A 24,160-nucleotide genomic window follows, 5' to 3' on the forward strand; every position below is an offset into this window, starting at 1 on the left:
ATTCACTTGATGTTCTAGGTGTACCTCTTGTTTAAAAATTGTTCAAATTTTTTCTCAGGCTTGTAAAGTCTCATGGGTAGTATTAAATTTGATGAATTTTATGTATTTTGAATAAAGATACAAATTTGATTCTTTTGATGTGTCTATTGTTATCAAGACTCTGTCTCTTAGAGTTCGGTTACCATTAAGCCGCATCGCTTATTACGTAAAATACGTTACCACAAAGAGTTTGAATTGGGATTAAATCAAGGTAATCATGTTTTAATTTCTCCTCTATGTTGCATGTATTTCCTGGTTGCTTTCTATTCGATCGGGATCTTTATGTATTAATTTTCTTGACCTACAGAGTGATCAGTGGGGCGCATTTGTGTCATTTTGGCACTTTTTTAGGCGGTTGTGCATTTAATTTTTCGAATCGGCGTGTTTTTTGAGGGGAGAAATCTTTCATTTGGCGCATTTTCACTAGGAAAATGGAGAAAAATCAAGTCAGGACAAAAGAAATGTGTTTATTAGAAGCTGGATTAAAAAAGAGAATTACAATATGTTCTCTGAATTGTGGTGTCAATTTCTACATTCAAAAAGGGATGGAGTCAGATTTGTCGCTTTTTATGGCACTTGGTATTAACCAAGTGACATATAGCAATCGCCAATTCTGTCGGTCTGTCGGTCCCGGTTTTGCTACTTTAGGCACTTCCAGGTAAGCTAGGACGATGAAATTTGGCAGGTGTATCAGGGACATGACCAACTTAAATTCGAAATAGTTGTTTTCCCAATTTGACCATCTGGGGGGGAGTGGGGGCCCGGTTAATTCGTAAAAAATAGAAAAAATGAAGTATTTTTAACTTATGACCGGTTGATGGGATCTTAATGAAATTTGATGTTTGGAATGATATTGTGTCTCAGAGCTTTTATTTTAAATCCCGACCGGATCTGATGACATTGGGGGGAGTTGCAGGGGGGGAACCTAAAATCTTGGAAACACTTAGAGTGGAGGGATCGGGATGAAACTTGATGGGAAAAATAGGCACAAGTCCCAGATACATGATTGACATAATCAGAACGGATCCGTTCTCTTCGGGGCAGTTGGGGGAGGGGGTAATTTTGAAAAATTAGGAAAAATGAGGTATTTTTAACTTACGAACGGGTGATCGGATCACAATGAAATTTGATGTTTAGAAGGATATCGTGTCTTAGACCTCTTATTTTAAAGCTTGAACGGATCTGGGGAAAATGGGGGGGGGAGTTGGGAGGGGGAAACCTAAAACTTGGAAAACACTTAGAGTGGAGGGATCGGGATGAAACTTGGCGGGAAAAATAAACACAAGTCCTAGATACATGATTGGCATAAACGGAACGGATCCGCTCTCTTTGGGGTAGTTAGGGGGGGGGGGGTATTTCTGAAAAATTAGAACAAATGAGGTATTTTTAACTTACGAACGAGTGATCGGATCTCAATGAAATTTGATATTTAGAAGGATATCGTGGCTCAGAGCTCTTATTTAAAACCCGACCGGATCTGGTGACATTGGGGGGGGGGAGTTGGGAGGGGGAAACCTAAAACTTGGGAAACACTTAGAGTGGAGGGATCGGGATGAAACTTGGTGGGAAAAATAAGCACAAGTCCTGGATACATGATTGACATAAACGGAACGGATCCGCTCTCTTTGTGGTAATTGGGGTTTAACTTACGAACGGGTGATCGGATCTCAATGAAATTTGATATTTAGAAGGATATCGTGTCTCAAAGCAATTATTTCAAATCCTGACCGGATCTGGTAACACTGGGGGAAGTTTGGGGTGGGGGAACCTAAAATCATGGAAAACGCTTAGATTGGAGGGATCGGGATGAAATCTTGGTGGGGAAAATAATCAGAAGTCTTATATACGTGATTTACATAATTGGAACAGATCCGCTCTTTTAGGGGGGGGGTAATTCTGAAAAATAAGAAAAAATGACGTATTTTTAACTTACAAAGGAGTGATCGGATCTTCATGAAACTTCATATTTGAAGGATCTCGTAACTCAGATCTCTTATTTTAAATCTTAACCGGATCAAGCGTAATTTGGGGGGGGGGGCAGTTGGGGAGACCGGAAATCTTAGAAAATACTTAAAGTGGTGAGATCAGGATGAAACTGGATGGGAAGAATAGAAACCTGTCTAAGATACGTGACTAACATAACCGGACCGGATCTGCTCTTTTTGGTGGAATTGGGGGGGGGGGTAATTTTGAAAATTGAGGTATTTGTAACTTACAAAAGGGTTACCAGATTTTAAAGAAATTTGATATTTAGAAGGATCTTGTGCTTCAAAGTTCCAATTTTAAATTCCGACCAGATCCTGTGACATTGGGGGGAGTTGGAGGGGGAAACCGGAATTCTTGGAAAACGTGAAAATTGGAGTATTTTTATCTTACGAATAGATGATCGGATCTTAATGAAATTTGATTTTTAGAAGGAATTCATGTCTCAGAGCTCTTATTTAAAATCCCGACCAGATCTTTTGACATTGGGGGGAGTTGGAGGGGGGAATCTTGGAAAAACACTTGGAGAGGAGGAATCGGGATGAAGCTTGGTGGATAGAATAAACAAATGTCCATGATACGTGATTGACAGAATCGTACTGGATTCGCTCTCTTTGGGGGATTTGGGTGGAGGGGTTCAGTGATTTGGCGAGTTTGGTGCTTCTGGACGTGCTAGGACGATGAAAATTGGTAGACGTGTCAGGGAGCTGCACAATTTGACTTGATAAAGTCGTTTTCCCAGATTCGACCATCTGGGGGGCTAAAGGGAGAAGGAAAATTTGAAAAAATTAGGTATTTATAACTTACGAGTGGGTGATCGGATCTTAATGAATTTTGATATTTAGAAGGACATCGTGACTCAGAGCTCTTATTTTAAATCCTGACCGGCATTAAGCTTCTTATTTTCCTTTTTAAATCAATCTATTGATTCATAGAATTTTGTTAGAGCTCATACCATATGATCTGTTAGCTCTTGTTCAATTTTAATGGCACTTAGTATCTACCAAGTGACATATAGCTATCGCAAATTCTGTCGGTCTGTCTGTCCCGGTTTTGCTACTTTAGGCACTTCCAGGTAAGCTAGGACAGTGAATTTTGGCAGGCTTATCAGGAACCAAACCAATTTAAATTAAAAATTGTCGTTTACCCGATTCGACCATCTGGGGGGGGGGAGTGGTGGGATGGTTAAATCGGAAAAATTAGAAAAAATGAGGTATTTTTAACTTACGAACGGGTGATCGGATCTTATGAAATTTTTTGTTTGGGAGGATATCGTGTCTCAGAGCTTTTATTTTAAATCCCGATCGGATCTGGTGACATTGGGGGGGGGGGGCTAAAATCTTGGAAAACGCTTAGAGTGAAGGGATCGGGATGAGACTTGTTGGGAAAAACAAGCAAAAGTCCTAGATACGTAATTGATATAACCAAAACGAATCCGCTCTCTTTGGGGGAGTTGGGGAGGGGGTTTAATTCTGAAAAATTTGAAAAAATGGGTTATTTTTAACTTACGAAGGAGTGATCGGATTTTAATAAGATTTGATGTTTGGAAAGATATCTTGTCTCAGAGCTCTTATTTTAAATCCTGACCGTACCTGGTGACGTTGGGGGGGGAACCTAAAATCTTGGAAAACGCTTAGAGTGGAATGAGTGGGATGAAACGTGATGGGAAAAATAAGCACAAGTCCTAGATACGTGATTAACATAACCGGAACGGATCCGCTATCTTTGGGGAGTTGGGGGGAGGGTTAATTCTGAAAAATTAGAAAAAAATAGTTATTTTTAACTTACGAAGGAGTGATCGGATCTTAATGAAATTTGATGTTTGGAAGGATATCGTGTCTCTGAGCTCTTATTTGAAATCCCGACTGGATCCGGTGACATTGGGGTTGGGGGTTGGAAGGGGGAACCTAAAATCTTGGAAAACGCTTAGAGTGGAGGTATCGGGATGAAACTTGGTGGAGAAAATAATCACAAGTCCTAAATACGTGATTGAAATTACCGGGCTGAATCCGCTCTCTTTGGGGGAGTTAGGGGGTGGGGCTCAGTGCTTTGACGATTTTGGGGCCTCTGGACGTGCTAGGACGATGAAAATTAGTAGGCGTGTCAGGGAAGTTTACAAATTGACTTGATAAACTCGTTGTCTCCGATTCGACCATCTGAGGGGCTAAAGGGAGAGGAAAAATTAGAAAAATTGAGGTATTTTTAACTTACGAGTGGGTGATCGGATCTTGATGAATTTTGATATTTAGAAGGCGCTCGTGACTCAGAGCTCTTATTTTAAATCCCGACTGGCATTAAGCCTCTGATTTTCCTTTTAAAGCAATCTATTTGATTCTTAGTGCCATATGAGCTCTTAGCTCTTGTTTAATGAAAAAGCAAAAACAGCCACTTATCAATGAAATCATCCCCCAAAGTGATATTTTCAAATTTTTGTATCTTTCAAACCAGAAGATTTCTTCTAGTTATCAATTATGCTAAGAAGGGTTTGAACAATATAATTTTTTGCTTCAGCTCATATCAAGAAAGAAAAAGTAATGGTTTTCATCTTTTGTTATTCTTAACTTATTTTGCATTTGTTGCATTTATATGTGACAAAGATTCGTGATAATTTGAATCACTATTTTTGGTTCAAGGCGTTTACCCCCCCCCCCCAAGAAAATACCCCACGCGGAAAAAAGGGTTTTCCAAATTTGAGAATTTTGTTTGAGTTATGTTTTTTTTTTAGTTTAGTTGAGAATTGTTAAGGGAAGTGTACGGATTAGACAATTTGATCTCCGCTGAAAGGAAATTATTCCCAAAAATTTCTCCCCACTGAAAAATTCCCCCTGACAATCCTCTCAATCCCTCCTTCAGAAAACTCCTCCGCGAAAAATATCAGTATGTTTCCCAATAATAAACACTATCTGTAATTATTGGACGAATTGAAAACTTTAAAACGCATTTAAACTTATACAATTTGGCTCTCTGATTGTCTTGTAGTTAGGGAGGGAGGTCTTTGTAGTTAGGTATGCCTCAACGGGTGCATTTTCATGCAAAAACATTCCATCTCTCATTAAGTTACTAGGTAAATACAGAAACAGTTCTAAGGGAGAGAGTGAGGCAGAAATAGATGCATAATCTGAGGGCCATAACCAGGATTTAGTTTGAGGGGGGTGTCGTTTTTGATGGGAGGGCGGGGGGTCGAAAGGAAGCTTAAAAACGCATGAAAATGTGAAATTGATATCTACTCCCTTATGATATCTGGGAATATTTCAGATCCACGCTGATATTATGAAAATAATGAGTAACATTAAACGCCAGTACGAGCTGATTTATTCCATAAAGGATGAGGATTGTCACTTCCTCATCAACACCTCCACCTCATAGCCGTAGAAACTTCGGAATATGCTCATTAGATCAGAAATTGAGAGTTCAGTCCTTTTTTAAGCCCAAAGTGGCTGGAGACCAGCCAGTCACATGGGGGTGGTATTTTCCGCTATGGGTGATATTTTCTGAGGGGGTAAACGCCGGCCACACTTTTTTCACCTTTTATCATAGATTTCCCTTGTCTATTACATATAATAAATGTCTATTCTAATTTTTTTTAGGAGTGGATTCAGCACGGTAACTTGAAAAGGCTATTCTTGGACTTCCAATTTATTACATACATCGGGAAGTGTAGGCAACAAAATGGGAAGGAAAAAAAAACATAAGGGATGGGAGCGAATCAGGAACTGGTGAGTAGTGATTTTAACCATGACTACTAAGGAGACGAACTGTTTTAATTACAGTGAAATGTAGAAACAACAAGAAATTGCTTTACCTTTCTTTTATGTATCCGTTAAATGAATTTACGCAGGAAAGGAGGCCTCTGCCATTGGGTCTCCCCCTAATTGGTATGATTTCCAATAATTTTGCATGATTTGCTTGCCTTTCTGGATCTTTCTTGTTGTACCTTTACCAAAATTTAAAATATGTTTTTGTAATCTATCTGTCACTAGAACAAAAAAGGGGAGACATTTATTGATTGCTAATTTTATGTTATTTTTTATTGAAAGTTATGTTTGTGACAATTCACCCCTTCCTGTCCTAATGGTCCATATATAGCCCTAGACTATATGTAAAACTACCAAACAACAAAAATTGTATTGCTATGTAGAGTGGAGTTTAGAACATATGTAATAAGATTTTATTTTTAGACCGAATTTGATAGTGTTCGAGATCGCTTGACCATTTGACGTGTTTTCCCACTTTATTGAAAATCAGGACAATTTTCTCTGGCTCGTATTTATTAATGGGGAACAGTGAACTTAATGAGCTTTATTTATTTGGAGTCGGAATAAAAAAAAACAATTATTTTATTGTAGCCTATCTATTTTTGTCAAAATTCTTTTTTTAGAAATAGTAACAAAAGTGTATCGAAAACGATCTACCTTTTTATTTGAGATTAACATACCCCCCTCTCCCCAAAAAGAAATAAAGTCCTGCTTAACATTGGATCCGGTGTTTCCACTTTGGATCTCATCATGGTTTTGCTGCAACCTAGTAAAGAGCGAACCACAGTCCATAGTAACCAAAATTTGATTAACGCGTTAAAAAAAACTACCTAATGAGAAAAATTGCAACCTGACAGTGATTCAGCAATGGTGACTATTATTTCCGATTAATCTTAAAAGAAAAAGTTTATTGCATAGACAAATTTATGTTGGTTTAGAAAATGGGCCTTAAGCCCCTCGAAAATAGCATGAAAAAAAACGCACCATTGGAATCACCATGGCTTAATTAGAATCCCCCACCTTGAACAGCGAGGAAAATTCCTCTTTTGAATGGGTAGCACTCATGTCTCCTTTTTTATACTAAGACTACCTGAACATCATAGAACCTAACCTGATGTCTTCTTTTTGTATACCAAGACTAGCGGGTTACATGGACATCATAGAATGATGTTTAATAGCTTAATAAGAGAAACTAAACCTGTTAGTGCCATTTCTAAGTGGCCAAAAAGTTTGAAGAGCAGCCCCCCTCCCCAAAAGGCCACCTTCCCCTAAAGTCGTCTGATCCAATTTTCATTTTAGTAAAATACTATATAATAGCTATTTTTCAGTATAGTTGAAAGATCTAATAACTATTATTTTGGTGATGACGTGATTCTCCGTAATCCCTGGGAAAAGGGCTGTGCCCTTTTGGTACCATAGAAACCAATAGATTGAATTGGATTAACGCGATTCTCCTAGATTGAAAGCGAATTCTATTTCCTATAGCATTGAAATACGTAACGAGATTTCCTCCTTTCTCATTGGCTTAATTGCTCCTTGAGGGGTGTACCAGAAGATCTAAAGACTGTTGACTTCCTTCAATACAACCGGATTTAAAGGGAATTTAGCTTTTTCACATGTCTAATTGGTAACAGCTGAACATTGGAATTTGGTTGGTTACAATGGGCAGAAAAAAAGCAAGAACAAATAAGGGATGGGAAAACCTGAGACATTGGTAAGTTCTATCTCAACGTTATAGTAGAATATAACACTTTTATTCATGTACAAGTTACATTTTCGGTAAAATTCTAGTTAATTGACTTCTTGCTATCTCAGAAAGGGTTTATGTTAGGAAAATGAAACTTTCAGGGATGATTCTACAGACTAAAGTATGTTCCGGGAAGGTAATTGCAAGCAACTACATCCACTCCCTCTCCCTCTAGAGGGCCCTGACCTTTGATGACCTTTAAAAATATGTGTGTTATAAAAGTGAAACCTTGCAAAATAGATCTTCTGCTTAATTGAAGTACAACAAAATTGTTTTCAGCTTCATAACTTTGCTCAGTTCCATTTTATAAGGTTTTAAAGATAGGATGTTCCGGGAAGGTATTTGCAAGCAATTACCTCCACTCCCTCTCCCTCTAGAGGGCCCTGGCCTTTGGTGACCTTTAAAAATATGTGTGTTATAAAAGTGAAACCTTGCAAAATAGATCTTCTGCTTAATGGAAGTACAACAAAACTGTTTTCAGCTTCATAACTTTTTTTCTGTTCCATTTTATAAGGTTTTAAAGATATGCAAATACATTTCCTAAATTTTGAAAAAAAAAACCACTGATATGGTTCAAAATTTTACTCAAATAACAGAAATTGGATTTTCAGAACTAAAGGCAGAGAAAAAGCAACTAGTAACTGAAAATTAAGGTAAAATGTTGTTTTGCCAAAATTTCAATAGGTATAGACCTGTCATGTAGGCAAATTTCAGGGCCCTCAAGAAGGAGAAGGAGTGGAGGTGGGTACTTTAAAATACCTTCCCGGGACATACTTTAGCCTGTAGACTAGGGTGGAGCTTATTTTAAAAATTTTGGAAATATTATTTTCTTACCCCCCTAAGTTGTTCCATATCACCTGAAAACATTGTAGAAAAAGTTTGAGCCATTTATAATAATGTTTAGGGGTAGCTCAAGTACCTCAAAGATCAAGAAAAAAAGTAAAAAAGAAGGAAAAAGTAAAAAAGAAGGATTTCGAGCAACTTGTATTTTGCTTAAAAACACATAAACAAAATTGTTTAGTTCCTATTTATGGTTGACCGGATAGAGTCTGTTTCCTGCTATCGGGATAAGCTCTGCAGTGTTCATTGACAACTTGCAGCAGAACCAGACATAATTTAGCCGGCAATGCAAAATTTCCATCCTTCAGAGATGAACGTGTTCAGACTTGTTTGCTTTTGACCGGTTGCGCTTACTAGAGTCTCGGACACCAAGACTCAGTCTGGTGTAGTTTTTTGCTCGAGGCGATATTGTATCAGTTCTGTTTTGTTATGATTGTTATTTTTTTTACAATAATAAGCTAATTGTGTATTAACTTGTCTCAAGACAGTAGATTTCTATAACGTTAATGACTACTGAGCGTTGATTGACGAATTTGAATGTAACTGAGCCTATTCTTTTGTTGGAGAAGCAATGAGTTGAACAATTTTTGCTCTTTTTTCTAAAAAAAATTCACCCTACCTAAGTTCATGATTATAAATTCTGTTTTCTGTTTATTTCAGACCCAATTGAGACTGAAAATGTTAGCAAATGCAACTAGATCTCGAACGGAGTTATATCTCATTGGTAGCTCTGTGTCTGAATTAAGAGGTAGCAAGCTGCCTTCATTGCGAATGGCTCTTGGGTTCTTCCTTCATCTCCACCTTGAACTGAATGAGACCATTAGGCACTCGTCGGCTGCTGCTGTAACCGAACTAGCAAAGTTTTGGCGGAAAGCTCGAATTCCAATGAGAGATCATCAAAACTGTCAAACCAAGCTTGAGCAGGCATTTGAAGAATGGCGTCTTCTCAAGAAGAACAAAGCACGAAAGTCATCAACTCAACAGGCGAGAGAGGCGGCCTTCGTATCTAGGCTCGAGGATCTTTTTGACATCGCTCACGCCGATGCCCTGAACACGATGTCAATACAAGAAGACAAAGATTTCTTGTTAGCCCAGCGAGAAAAAGGGAGACGGGGGTCAATGGTTGGCGTAGATGAAACACTAGCTTGCAAGGAGAAAAGGGTGTCTGAGAGAGAGCAGCAAACACTTAAAAGACGACAGCAAACAGAGAACATACAACAGATAGAGGCTTCCACAGCCGAACTTACCACATCTGGTTCAGAGATCAGCGCAGCAGAATACGTTGACAGTGAGGGGGCTGTTGGAGGAAGCAGAACTCAAAAAAGAAAGAGGGGCCGAAAAGCTGTAGTTACACCTGAACTAGCAGCAGCTCTTGATCGTACTAAAGTATCAGACCGCAAGGCTGTTTTTGTCATAGCAGAAACTGCCAAAAGCTTAGGAATGACTATTGACCAACTAGCTCTAAATAGAGATTCAGTTCGCCGACTCAGAGCAAAACATCGAATTCACAGTTCTGCAAGCATCAGAGCCAAGTTTCAGAGTGATGTTCCCCTCGTTGTCCACTGGGACGGCAAACTGATCCCCGACCTCATTGGAAAAGAGAAGGTTGATCGTCTGCCTGTTTTGGTTTCCGGAAAAGAAGTTTTACAGCTACTCACAGTAGCCAAGCTTCCATCCGGAACAGGCGAGGCTCAGGCTTCTGCTGTCTTCGGAGCTATTGAAGACTGGGGCATACCCGGCAACATCCGAGCCATGTGTTTCGATACTACAAGCTCAAACACTGGCAGGATCTCTGGTGCTTGTGTTCTGTTGGAGCAGAAGCTTGGTAAGGAACTCTTGTCACTGGCTTGTAGACATCATATTATGGAGCTCGTCATTGGTGCTGCGTTTCGAGTGTGCATGGGATCGACATCTTCTCCTGAGGTTCCACTCTTCAAACGCTTCCAGGACTATTGGAGATTCATAGATACAGATAAATATGAAACAAGAATTGCAGCTGATGATGTGGCGCGTCTAGTGGATGACATCAAACAAAGTACCATCGATTTTGCTAACAAGCACCTTGAACAGAGCCAGCCGAGGGATGATAGCAAGGAATTCCTGGAACTTGTGCTCATCTTTCTTGGTGCTACTCCTGCGAGAGGAGTACGATTCATGTCACCCGGAGCGATGCACCATGCCAGATGGATGAGCAAAGTGATATACAGTTTAAAGATCTGGATGTTCAAGGCTCAGTTTAGACTGACTCTCACAGAAGAAAGAGGTTTGCATGACGTGTGTGTGTTTGCAGTACGTGTGTACCTGAAAGCCTGGATCTCTGCACCTTTAGCCTCAGGTGCTCCGTACAGTGACCTACTACTGCTGAAGTCGCTGCTCGAGTACTCGTCCATCCATTTGGCAATCTCAAAGACCACATCAAACAAGTTTTCCGATCACTTGTGGTATTTGTCACCCGAACTCGTTGGCTTGGCTTTCTTCGGCAGTCGCGTCAGTTCGTCGACGAAGAGACTGATGGTGAGTGCCATGCAGAGTGAAGACGACCAGGAACAGGAACATACCAAGCGTATCACCATTGATCTTGATTCAGCCAAGAATAAAAACCTGGAACATTTTGTTACAGCAAAGTCAGCAAAACTTTTTCAAATGATGGATCTTCCTGATGGATTTCTCACAGTTGATCCAGACTTGTGGGAAGATAGACACGACTACAAGCTAGCGTCAGAAACTGTGAGGTCACTCAAAGTCGTCAATGACCACGCTGAGCGAGGAATGGCACTCATTCAAGAGTACAGCGGTTTTATAACCCAAGATGAGTCGCAGCTGCAATTTCTGCTGCAAGTTGTCAATGAACACCGCAGAGTTTATCCCGACAGCAGGAAGCAGACTCTGTCAGGTCAACCATAAATAGGAACTAAACAATTTTGTTTATATTTTTTTAAAGCAAAATACAAGTTGATCGAAATCCTTCTTTTTTTTTCTTTTTTCTTAATCTTTGAGGTACTTGAGCTACCCCTAAACATTATTATAAATGGCTCAAACTTTTTCTACAATGTTTTCATGTGATATGGAACAACTTAGGGGGGTAAGAAAATAATATTTCCTAAATTTTTAAAATAAGCTCCACCCTACTGTAGACCCATCCCTTAAAATTTCATTTTCCTAACCTAAACCCTTTCCGAGATAGCAAGAAATCAATTAACCAGAATTTTACCACATTTTCAAACAGTTCGTGGTAACGAGTCGGCTCAATAGTAACCAAAACTCTTAAAAACGGAGTTTTAATACAAATAGTTACATCAAAAGAATCGCATTTTAATGTTGATTTTAAATATTAGTTTCATCAAGTTTAGTCTTACCGGTCAAAAGTTACGAGCCTGAGAAAATGTGCCTCTTTTTAGAAATAAGGGGAAACACCCTCTAAAAGTAATAGAGTCTTCAGCGTATCAGGGAACCCTATAGTAGAAGTTTCAAGCCCCTATCATAAAAAAGGTGGAATTTTGCTTTTTTTTTTTTTTTTTTTTTTTTTTTGCCAGAAGACAGATAATGGATTCATGTTTATTTTTGATTTTTTGTTGTTGTTTTTTCCTGAGGGGCGATCGTATCGACCCAGTTGTCCTAGAATGTCGCGAGAGGGCTCATTCTAACGTAAATTAAAAGTTCTAGTCTCCTTTTTAAGTGACCAAAAAATTGGAAGCCACCGAAGCCCCCTCTAACGCACATTTTTCTCCAAAGTCACTGGATCAGAATTTTGCGATAGTCATTCAGTTTAACTTAGTCAAAAACCTAATAACTATGTCCTTGGGGATGACTAAATCCACCACAGTTCCCGGGGGAGGGGCGGCAAGTTATAAACTTTGACCATTGTTTACATATCTTAATTGTTAATTATGAAGTGTACAGACGTTTTCAGGGGGGACTTATTTGTGTTGGGGTTCCCCCCTCAACCCCCCGCTTTTTACGCTAAAGTTCTACTCTTTCTCTCAACTCTACTTTTTAAAACAATACAAAACTTTAGCATAAAGAGCTGGGCGTTGAGGGGGGAACAGCCCCTTTCATATACGGAGTAACTTCTGTTCGTTTTAAATTTTAATATCGCTCCTTACTTTCAGTTAAAAAAAAACTTGTTTTTTTATTTAATTTCTGAACGTTTTCGAATTAATGCGTGTTTTGATTTTGGCTCTCCGCACATGAATGATTAAAACGAAATTTGCATATTAAATTATTTTTATGGCTAAATGGCTTTTTATAGTTTTGGTTGAACTATTTTGAGAGAAAAGGAGCGGGGGAGTAGGCCTAGTTCCCCTCCAAGTTTTTGGTTATTTAGAGAGGAAACTAGAAATTTTAATTTTTTACGAACGTTTTTAGTAGTAAAAATATACGTAACTTACGAATTAACTTACGTAACGAACTTCTAAATTCGTATGTTTTTATTACGTATATGAGGAGGTTCATCCTCTCGTTATTACCTCGCTCTTTACAAAAGCTTAAATTTTGTCTTAATTCCTTAAGAATGACCCCTGAATCACAAAGGCCGTAGAATAAATAGTTGTAATTAACAAAATTACTTTAGCGTAAATAGCGAGGTATTAAGAAGAAGATAACCCCTCAAATGTTAATGCAATTATAATTTTTCTTCGTTTTTAAGTTTTAATGCTGCTCCTTACTTTCAGTTGAAAAGACTTTTCATATTTACTTTTTCTTTGTTCTTTGAGAAGAATGCTAAAAAATCCTGCGAACCCTTCATGGAAATTTTCCTCCCCCCATTACAAATTTCTCCATGGAAAGTTCTCCCGCATAACCCCTCCACCACAACCAAGAAATCCCCCTGAAAACGTCTTTACAGTTCCCAATAATCATTACTATATGTAAACACTGGTCAAAGTTTGTAACTTGCAGCCCCCTACCACGGGTACTGTGGGGTTGTAAGTCGTCCCCAAAGACATAGTTATTAGGTTTTTCGACTATGCTAAATAAAATGGCTATCTCAGAATTTTGATCCCGTGATTTTGGAAAAACGTGAGCGTGGGAGGGGGCCTAGGTGCCCTCCAATTTTTTTGGTCACTTAAAAAGGGCACTAGAACTTTTAATTTCCGTTAAAATGAGCCCTCTCACGACATTCTAGGACCACTGGGTCGATACGATCACCCCTGAGGAAAAAAAACAAAAACAAAAAAAACACAAATAAACACGCATCCGTGATCTGTCTTATGGCAAAAAAAAGGAAAAAAAAAATGTAGATAGGAGCTTGAAACTTCTACTATAGGGTTCCTTGATACGCAGAATCTGATGGTGTGATTTTCGTTAGATTCTATGACTATTAAGGGGTGTTTCCTCCTGTTTTCTAAAATAAGGCAAATTTTCTCAGGCTCGTTACTTTTGATGGGTAATTCTAAACTTAATGAAACTTATATATTTACAATCAGCATTAAAATGCGATTCTTTTGATGTAACTGTTGTTAGAAAAATTCTGTTTTTTAGAGTTTCGGTTACTATTGAGCCGGGTCGTTCCTTACTACAGTTCGTTACCACGAACTGTTCGAAACGGCACACCAGTTGAAGTGAAGACTGTCAATAATATTCCCAAAGGAATGACCATAAGGGAAGTGGCAGCCTAGAAAGGATTGGTAAAGAACTTTTTCCTATGGTCACACAATTCGAAATTGGAATAAAAGAAAAATCACAAATACTATGCTTAAATTCAAGGTCAGCTAGAAATCACCAATCAAAAAGAATGTCACTTGGTGATATATCCCAATGAGCATGATGTGGAAATTTTAACTATTCCAAGATCAAAAGAGTATTTTTTTTTGTCCATATTACCAAAGCTTCAGGAGTTTTGGAGCGATTGTTTACTTCCGGAGATATTAGACTCACGGTTGATTAGAAACATGCCACTTGGAGAGGCTGCCTTAGTCCGGGCTGCAGCAAATCGCGGAATGAAGCGGACTTTGGAGCCAGAAGACAGTGGATGTGAGAAAATTACTTGGTCCGACACTGAAATTGAATATTGAAGGTGGATTTTCCATTGACATGCGAATAGTTTAGAGATTGTTTGGGGGTCATAATGTATTAGTAGTAGTGCTGTCAACCTTAACCTATTAGGGTTGACTGAATAGTAGACTATTAGAGGATAACTATTAGGGTTGGTGAATAGCATATAAATATAAGTAAGCAAGTTCTATTTGAGAAATTTCAGCATTCTGTCGAAATCCATGTTGATAAATAAACCCTAATTACGTTGAGAACTAATTTTTATGGCACTTGGTATCAAACAGTTCGTGGTAACGAACTGTAGTAAGGAGCGACCCGGCTCAATAGTAACCAAAACTCTAAAGAATTGAATTTTGATATCAATAGCTACATCAAAAGAATCGCATTTTAATGCTGATTTTAAATATATAAGTTTCATCAAGTTTAGTCCTACCCATCAAAAGTTACGAGCCTGAGAAAATTTGCCTTATTTATGAAAATAGGGGGAAACACCCCCTAAAAGTCGTAGGATCTTAACGAAAATGACACCATCAGATTCAGCGTATCAGAGAACCCTACTGTAGAAGTTTGAAGCTCCTATCTACAAAAATGTGGAATTTTGTATTTTTTGCCAGAAGACAAATCACGGGTGCGTGTTTATTTGTTTGTTTTTTTGTTTTTTTTTTTTTTTTTTTCCCCAGGGGTCATCGTATCGACCAAGTGGTCCTAGAATGTCGCAAGAGGGCTCATTCTAATGGAAATGAAAAGTTCTAGTGCCCTTTTTAAGTGACCAAAAAATTGGAGGGCATCTAGGCCCCCTCCCACGCTCATTTTTTTCCCAAAGTGAACGGATCAAAATTTTGAGATAGCCATTTTGTTCAACATAGTCGAAAATCATAATAACTATGTCTTTGGGGATGACTTACTCCCCCACAATCCCTGGGGGAGGGGCTGCAAGTTACAAACTTTGACCAGTGTTTACATATAGTAATGGTTATTGGGAAGTGTACAGACGTTTTCAGGGGGATTTTATTTTATTTGGGGGTGGGGCTGAGGAGAGGGGGCTATGTTGGAGGATTTTTCCTTGGAGGAATCTGTCATGGGGGAAGAAAAATTCAATGAAAAGGACGCAGGATTCTCTAGCATTACTATAAGAAAACAATGAAAAATAAACATGAAAATGTTTTTTCAAATGAAAGGAAGAAGTAGCATTGAAACTTAAAATGAACAGAGATTATTACGCATATGAGGGGTTCTAAAAATACTTTAGCATAAAGAGCGAGGTATTTAGGAGGAGATAAATACCTTGCTCTTTATGCCAAAGTATTTTTAGTAATTTCAACTATTTATTCTACGGCCTTTCTGATTCAGGGGTCATTCTTAAAGAATTGGGACAAAACTTACGATTTAGTGTAAAGAGCGAGGTATTAACGAGGGTACAAACCCCCTCGTATACATAATAAAAATATAAGGTTATGAAAGTTTGTTACGTAAGTTAATTCTTAAGTTACGCATATTTTTTACTAATAAAAACGTTCGTTAAAATTAAAAGTTCTAGTTGCCTTTTTAAGTAACCGAAAAATTACAGGGCAACTAGGCCTCCTTCTTCACCCCTTATTTCTCAAAATCATCTGATCAAAACTAAGAGAAAGCCATTTAGCCAAAAAAGGAATTAATATGCAAATTTCATTTTAATAATTTATGTGCGGAGAGCCAAAACCAAACATGCATTAATTCAAAAACGTTCAGAAATTAAATAAAAAAAAACTGATTTTTTTAGCTGAAAGTAAGGAGCGACATTAAAACTTAAAACGAACAGAAATTACTCCGTATATGAAATGGGTTGTCCCCTCCACAATCCCTCGCTCTTTACGCTAAAGTTTGACTTTTTGCCACAATTCTACTTTTTAAAACAATTAAAAGCTTTAGCGTAAAGAGCGAGGGATTGTGGAGGGGACAACCCATTTCATATACGGAGTAATTTCTGTTCGTTTTAAGTTTTAATGTCGCTCCTTACTTTCAGCTAAAAAAATCAGTTTTTTTTTATTTTTAACCAAGTGACATATAGCGATCGCAAATTCTGTCGGCCTGTCTGTCCCTGTTTTGATACTTTAGGCACTTCCAGGTAAGCTAGGACGGACGAAATTTCAGAATGAAATTTGGCAGACGTATCAGAGAGAGGACCAGATTAAATTAGAAATAGTCGTTTTCCCGATTTGACCATCAGGGGGGGGGGAGTGGGGGCCGGTTAATTCGAAAAAAATAGAAAAATGAAGTATTTTTAACGTACGAATGGGTGATGGGATCTTAATGAAATTTGATGATTGGAAGGATATTGTGTCTCAGAGCTCTTATTTTAAGTCCCGATCAGATCCGGTGACATTGGGGGGAGTTGGAGGGGGAACCTAAAATCTTGGAAAATGCTTATAGTGGAGGGATCGGGATGAAACTTGGTGGGAAAAATAATCACAAGTCCTAGATACGTGATTGACATAACTGGAACGGATCTTTACTGTTTGGGGGAGATGGGGGGAGGGTTAGTTCTGAAACATTAGAAAAAATGAGGTGTTTTTAACTTACGAAGGAGTGTCGGATCTTAATGAAATTTGAAGTCTGGGAGGATAATGTGTCTCAGAGCTCTTGTTTTAAATCCCAACTGGATCTGGTGACATTTGGGGGGAATTGAGGGGAGAACCTAAAATCTTGGAAAACGCTTAGAGTGGAGGGATCGGGATGAAACTTGGTGAGAAAAGTAAGTACAAGTCCTAGATACGTAATTGACATAACTGGAACGGATCCGCTCTCTTTGGGGGAGTTAGGGGGGAGGGTAATTTTAAAAATTAGAAAAATGAGGTATTTTAACTTACGAAGGAGTGATCAGATCTCAATGAAATATGATATTTGGAAGAATATCGTGTCTCAGAGCTCTTATTTTAAATTCCAAGACGATCTGGTGACATTGGGGGGGATTTGGGAGGGGGAACCTAAAATCTTGGAAAACGCTTAGAGTGGAGGGATAGGGATGAAATTCGGTGGTAAAAATAATCGTAAGTCCTAGATACTAGATTGACATAACTGGAATGGATCTGCTCTCTTCGGGGAGTTGGGGGGAGGAGGGTTAATTCTGAAAAATTAAAAAAATAAGGTATTTTCAACTTACGAAGGAGTGATCGGGTCTTATTGAAATTTGATGTTTGGAAAGATATCGTGTCTCAGAGCTCTTATTTTATATCCTGACCGGATCTGGTGACGAGGAAGTTTGGGGGGGGGGCTAAAATCTTGGAAAACTCTTAGAGTATAGGGATTGGAATGAAACTTGGTGGGAAAAATAAGCACAAGTCCTAGATACGCGATTGACATAACCGGGACGGATCTGCTCTCTTTGGGGGAGTTGGGGGGAGGGTTAATTCTAAAAAATAAAGAATGAAGTATTTTTAACTTACGAACGGGTGTTCAGATCTTAATGAAATTTGATATCTAGAAGGATCTTGTGCTTTAGAACTCTTCATTTTAATTCCCAATCAGAGCCGGTGACATTGAAGGGAGTTGGAGGGGGAAACCGGAATTCTTGGAAAACGTGAAAATCGAGGTATCTTACGAATGGGTGATCGGATCTTATCGAAACTTAATATATAGAAGAATCTTATGTCTCAGATGCTCCATTTTCAATTCGAATGGGATCCGAGGACATAGAGGGTTGGAGGGGGAAACAGAAATCTTTTAAACTGGAAATCTTGATGGGAAGAATAAGCACAAGCTATTGATACGAGATTGACATAATTGGTACGGATCCATTCTCTTTGGGGGAGCTGGGGGTTGTAATTTGGAAAAATTAGAAAAATTGAAGTATTTTTAGCTTAAGAATGGGTGACCGGATCTTAATGAAATTTTATAATTAAGAGGAGCCCATGTCTCAGAGCTCTTCTTTCAAAGCCCGACTAGGTCTGTTGACATTGGGGGGATTTGGAGCGGAAAACCAGAAATCTTGGAAAACGCTTATAAATGTCGCAGATACGTAATTGACGTAACCAGACTGGATCCGCTCTCTTTGGGGGAGTTAGGTGGTGTGGTTCAATGCTTTGGCGAGTTTAGTGCTTCTGGACGTGCTAGGACGATGGAAATCGGTAGGCGTGTCAGGAAGCTGCACAAATTGACTTGGTAAAGTTGTTTTCCCCGATTCGACCATCTGGGGGGCTGAAGGGAGAGGACAAATCAGAAAAATTGAGGTATTTTTAATTTACGAGTGGGTGATCGGATCTTAATGAATTTTGATATTTAGAAGGACCTCGTGACTCAGAGCTCTTATTTTAAATCCTGACGGGCGTTAAGCCTCTGATTTTCCTTTTAAAGTAATCTATTGATTCTTAGAATTTCGCTAGAGCTCATACCATATGACCTCTTGGCTCTTCTGGACCTTGAGCTCTTAGCTCTTGTTTTTGGTGAATAGTAAAGAAATACAAGTAGTTTCAAAAATTTATTAAATACTCCTAAGGGGTTTCCTTCCTCCCTTACCTGTATTTATGACCCCAGGGCAAGGGTGCCCAATGTTTACTATGTACCTTCAGGAAATGACATTAATTTAATAGTATATGCATTACTCCGCAAAGCAAAATATATGATTGCCCCGGTTCCAAACCGGGGTAATCAGTCATTTAGGAATGAGCCTATAACTCATCAACTATATAAGATAATGGGAAAAACCAAAATATTCTAAGATACGGCACTAATAAGAATAAAATGAGATCCCGTGGAACTAAAATGGAAGAATTGCCTACAACTTTAGATTTAAAAAAAAATAATGTTCATACATTTTATAGGCCTACAATCGGTGTTTCTTTACTTTTAAAGGCCAATAATGTTTAAAATTATGTGTTTTTAAGAATAATGTTTTTTTTTAAAATAATGTTCTTTTTTTTAAATATTGTTCATACGTTTTATAGGCCTACAATCGGTGTTTCTTTACCTTTAAAGGCCAATAATGTTTAAAATAATGTGTTTTTAAGAATAATGTTTTTTTAAAAATAATGTTCATATATTTTATAGGCCTACAATTGGTGTTTTTTTACTTTTAAAGGCCAACAATGTTTAAAATAATGTGTTTTTAAGAATAATGTTTTTTTTTTAACAATGTTCATACATTTTATAGGCGTACAATCCGCGTTTCTTTACTTTTAAAGGCCAGTAATGTTTAAAATAATGTGGTTTTAAGAATATTGTTCTTTTAAAAAATAATATTCATACATTTTATAGGCGTACAATTGGTGTTTCTTTACTTTTAAAGGCCAATAATGTTTAAAATAATGTGTTTTTAAGAAGAAAGTTCTTTTTAAACATAATGTTCATACATTTTAGGCCTATAGGCATTCAATCGGTGTTTCTAAAGCCAAACTGTTATCTGCTTTGTAACAGTTTTGTAATGAAGTGTTATTCCAATTCGTATGAAGTGTTAAAAACGATATTGCCTTAAGGTGTTGTTACCAATTTTGCATGTTTTCAACTTCTTTTAAATCTGGTCGTAATGCTAGGGAGAAGTCAACGCTCTTGATGATATTCTGGCAAACCCCTCAAGGAGTGTTTAAGCTAATGAGAAAGGAGGAAATTTTGAATATTAATAATTATTGCTAAAAATCATCTCTTATAACTACAAACTTAAGAATCTTTGGGATTATTTATCGATATAAGATCTACAAAACGACACAAAAATCAAGGCTGTATGATTAGTACAACCCTTTTAAATAGTAAAGGAAGAATATCTTAAATGGCCAATTTTAAAGGAAACTGATGATAATAAAAAAAAAAAAAAAATCACGACCAAAAATTTTGGAATCTTTTGGCAAATCGAGAGGCTACTTTACAATTCTCTACGGCTTCTAAAAGTAGTTTATTACTACTTTTAAAAATTAGAGGTGTCCCCACTAATTAATTTTATATGAAGCTCTAAAGAAAAAAAAATGTAAATTTGTTCGGCCTATTCATGTTAAAGCTTTCAATGAAGCCATAGTAATTTTTTCATCAAAGAATCTGCTCGTGTCTGTTGTTAATACGCATTTCACTGCTATAGGAAAATAGCATTGGCTTCAAACCTGGGAGAATGACCTTAATAGAGTTCGTAGGTCAATCGGTAGAGCTTGGACTTTCAATTATGACGTTAAAGGTGCAAGTCCTTGAAGGGTATTTTTTTTTTCAGTATAGTTTTTTGCCTTTTATATGACTATGTTGAGAATCTGTCTTTGTTAAAAGTGACTTAGGTAGTTCTTAACCAATACTGTTTTTCCTGTTACGCACGTAAGTTACGATTAACCACCAAAATTCGAGTAATTTTGAGCTAGATGTTTTTTTCTGATAATTAAAAAAAAAATACTTTCACTTTGTTTACATTTTCTTTTATCATTTCGGAAAAAAAACTAAATTAACTAAATTCGAATTTGTTCGAATTAAGTTATTTGAAGTTATTCGAATTGGAAATAATGGTTAATATATTTCCCCTAAACAAAATTGAGAAACTCAACCGATGCCGAGACTCGTAAAATATCTTTGAGCCACCGAATAATCTGAAGAGAATTGGGAAGTTGAACTGCCCATGCTATGTTAGGATTTGAACCTAAACACTGACCAAGATGTTGGCCAGCGGCTACCCTCCCCCCCCCTCTGTGGCTGGTTGGTTTGAATTAACGTTCAATTAATAATAAAAAGGACTTGAACTATAAATTTTTCATCTAATGAGCACTCTCCGAAGTTTTAGTGACCATGAGGTGTGGAAGAGGAAGGGACAATCCCCCTTCTATACGGAATAGATTCTGCTCATTTTAAGGTTTAATGTTAGTCTTTACTTTCATAATAACACCGTAGACCAAAAATATTCCCAGAAATCATGAGGGAGTAGATATCAATTTAACATTTTTTAATGCTTTTTTCAAAAGTTTCCTTTGTCCCCCCCCCAAAGAAAAACCCTAGCTACACCCTGGGGATTATACATCAAGTTCTATCTCCACCCTCCCCTTGTCTTTCCTTTAGAATTATTTTTGTATTTCTCTGATGGTTCAATGAGAGCTGGGATTTTTCGGCATTAAAATGCATGCTTTGAGGTATCTCCCTCCCTCCCAAACTGCAAAACAATCAGAAACACCGTTGTAGAAGTTTAAGTGCCTTTTTATGTTTTGTAATTTGTCCACTGCTAACAGATAGTATTTGTTATTGGGAAACATAGGGATATTTTTCGCAGGGTGTTTTCCGACGGGGGGCTGGGGGCTGTTGGGTAATTTTCTTTGGGGAGTAAATTTTGGGGGATGGTTTCCTTTCAGTGAGCATGTGTTTTCCGAGGGAGTGTATTTTCCGGTGGGGGGGTGGTGTAAACTTTTGGAACAGACAAAGAAATGTTCTCTTTATTGTATAAAATAGATATCAACCAACAAAGGGTTAAAGAAAGACCCAACAAAATCACAAACAACTTGATTCAATTTATGTTGCCAATTTTTTTTCTTTTTTTTTTTGCCACCTTGGAATTTTTGTTACTCATGAGTTTTTGAAATATTAAATATAGTTTCTATTGCAGGAATAAATCTAGATCCCGCCTTGGGAAACAAGTGCATGGCCAAGCGTCAAACGTGGAACGTTCATTGTCTTTAACTGGTGCTTCTACTTCAAGAGGAACAGTCTGCTTGACCCGGGGACTCAGGGATACAAGTTCCAGACTGGCCAGGTACAAAAATCCTTCGAACCCTCCCAACAAAATGGTGATTACCCGCTGGATGAAGAAATGATTTATGCAAGTTACAAGCTGAGTAAAGAGATCAAGCAAGTTCATCCCAATTACTGCGTAACTTGTTTGTAAACAATAGGCGTTTGCTACAATTTAGGATCTGGGGCTGCACATGTCATGTCATCTGCGGGGATTATATTTCTTAGTAGACAGGAAATACAGTTAGAAAATAGGGTGTAGAATGTCCAACAGTGTCTATTTCTTTAATTCTGTATTTGATACAGTATGTTTGCATTTTTAATTCTTATTTTGGTGTTTTGGGGGGTGCTGGTGTTTCGGGTCACAGCTTAGTAAGATAAATGTTAAAGAAAATGATTTACTTGCTTATTATAAAGAAAGAGTTCTGAACGTATTAAATCTTTTTGGTTATGACTATGGCCCAACCGTTATATTACCCGGCCAATACTATCGGGCCGTGATGGGGGTCAGTGTCATTATTTTATATCGAAAAAATATAACGGATATCGGCCGATTTATTTTTGTTGTTATTCGCATCTCATCCAGAAGATAGCGCCAAATTTCCTTAGGCAATTTTTGGTTGTCCAGTTATTGGAAGCTGAGTGCTCAGCTAAGTCTGGCCTAGACTTAGACTAGACTAGACTCATGTGAGACTATTAAGTCTAGACTTAGGTTAGACTTAGACTAGACTTATGTCAGACTATTAAGTCTAGACTTAGGTCAGACTTAGACTAGACTAGACTTATGTCAGACTATTAAGTCTAGACTTAGGTCTCCACTAGACTTAGTTGGACAGCAGCAGAGGCTAGTCAAATGAAGTCAAAGCATATTTTTTGTCAATACTTATCAATATACACCTGATGGACCAATGTTCGAAACGTATGTTAAGTTCAAGAATGTACAACTTGTACCTAAACAACTAAAAAGAAAACTTGTTTTAAGAAGAGACTTTATTTGGTATTTATTTTTGTTTTAACCCCTATGTAACGGGCCATGGAGCCTTGTAGGGGTAGAGAGTTATTGTTGTCCATTTATTTTTTATGTTAATAAACTGAACTGAACATACATTTCTATTTAATGTATGTTCACATGCATGGGTGAAAGATAAAAGATTTAATCGACTAAAACCTTGTTATCCAGTCAGGGGTGCAGCCAGGGGGGATGGGGTCGTCGAAATAGGGAGAAGAGGAAGTTCCAGGTTGTCGGTGCCACGTGCTGACATCTTGAGAAATTTGGCCTCAATGTGTCCGCATTTGTCGACATGCTAGATGATTTTGTTGACAAATTTTTTAAATCCCTCTTAAAAACTTAAAACCTTAGCTTCACCCCTGTATCCAGTGTATAATACATTGTATGTCTGTATAAAGATATAGTTTTTATACTATCTCTTTAGAACAGCAATAACTGCGTATTTATGTATTTTTGTTTCTCGAAAGTGGCTCCATATTTTTTCAGGAAAATTGGTATCCTGGGAAAATATGGGCTAAAAACCCGATCTATATAGGCCATTAGTTTTAGAAAATTAGTTAAAAGTCGTAATTTTGGAAAACAAAATTCATGTGACGTCGTATTTATGAATAACATGCGGAAAGCATACATACGTCATATAGATCTCAGTAGTGGTTGAATCGTTTTCATTGTCTAAGATGCAAAAAGCATATATACGTCGTATATGTCTCAGTAGTGGTTGTATCGTTTTCATTGTCTATGATGCTGGTACATATACACAAGAAACAAATTATTGGTGGCATATTTATTAGCACATTTCAAGAGAATAAATTACATCATTTCCGACCCCCTCCCCCAGGAGTGAACGTATCTTTTTTATATCTATGACACGCGCAACATTATAAAAGGAACAAAGTGTAATTAGTCTATTTACAAAAGACATTTGAAGTAGTTGCATAATGGCTAGAGGACAAATGAACAACCTAGACCATCAAGCGTGACAAGACCAATCCGAGCAGCTAAGGTAAATGGTGGTGGAAAAAATGCCTAAATAATGATAACAGAAATTAAGAACAGATATATACAGTCAGAATACTTCCGTCAGCAACAATTGCAACGAGTCAAAAACAAAAGTGAGGAGAAAAGAAACATCGGTTCGAA

The 24,160-nt window shown here is 37.7% G+C and overlaps 1 protein-coding gene across 5 annotated transcripts in view; it reads left to right on the forward strand.

Annotated features, from left to right (window-relative positions):
- The window catches only part of LOC136037157 (zinc finger protein 62 homolog), a 47,299-nt gene that overhangs the window by 13,300 nt on the left and 9,839 nt on the right, over positions 1-24,160 (forward strand). For 3 of the 5 annotated variants that reach the window (XM_065719680.1, XM_065719682.1, XM_065719681.1), the window contains exons 2-3: positions 5,610-5,738; positions 21,887-22,033. In XM_065719680.1, coding sequence (XP_065575752.1) covers positions 5,692-5,738; positions 21,887-22,033 — 194 coding nt within the window. In that variant the 5' untranslated portion in view covers positions 5,610-5,691. Of the gene's footprint in view, positions 1-5,609; positions 5,739-7,272; positions 7,492-21,886; positions 22,133-24,160 lie in introns of those variants that run through there. The other 2 variants (XM_065719679.1, XM_065719683.1) reach the window with 2 other exon arrangements.

This window comes from Artemia franciscana, chromosome 16 (assembly GCF_032884065.1).
Source record: "Artemia franciscana chromosome 16, ASM3288406v1, whole genome shotgun sequence".
NCBI lineage: Eukaryota > Metazoa > Arthropoda > Branchiopoda > Anostraca > Artemiidae > Artemia > Artemia franciscana.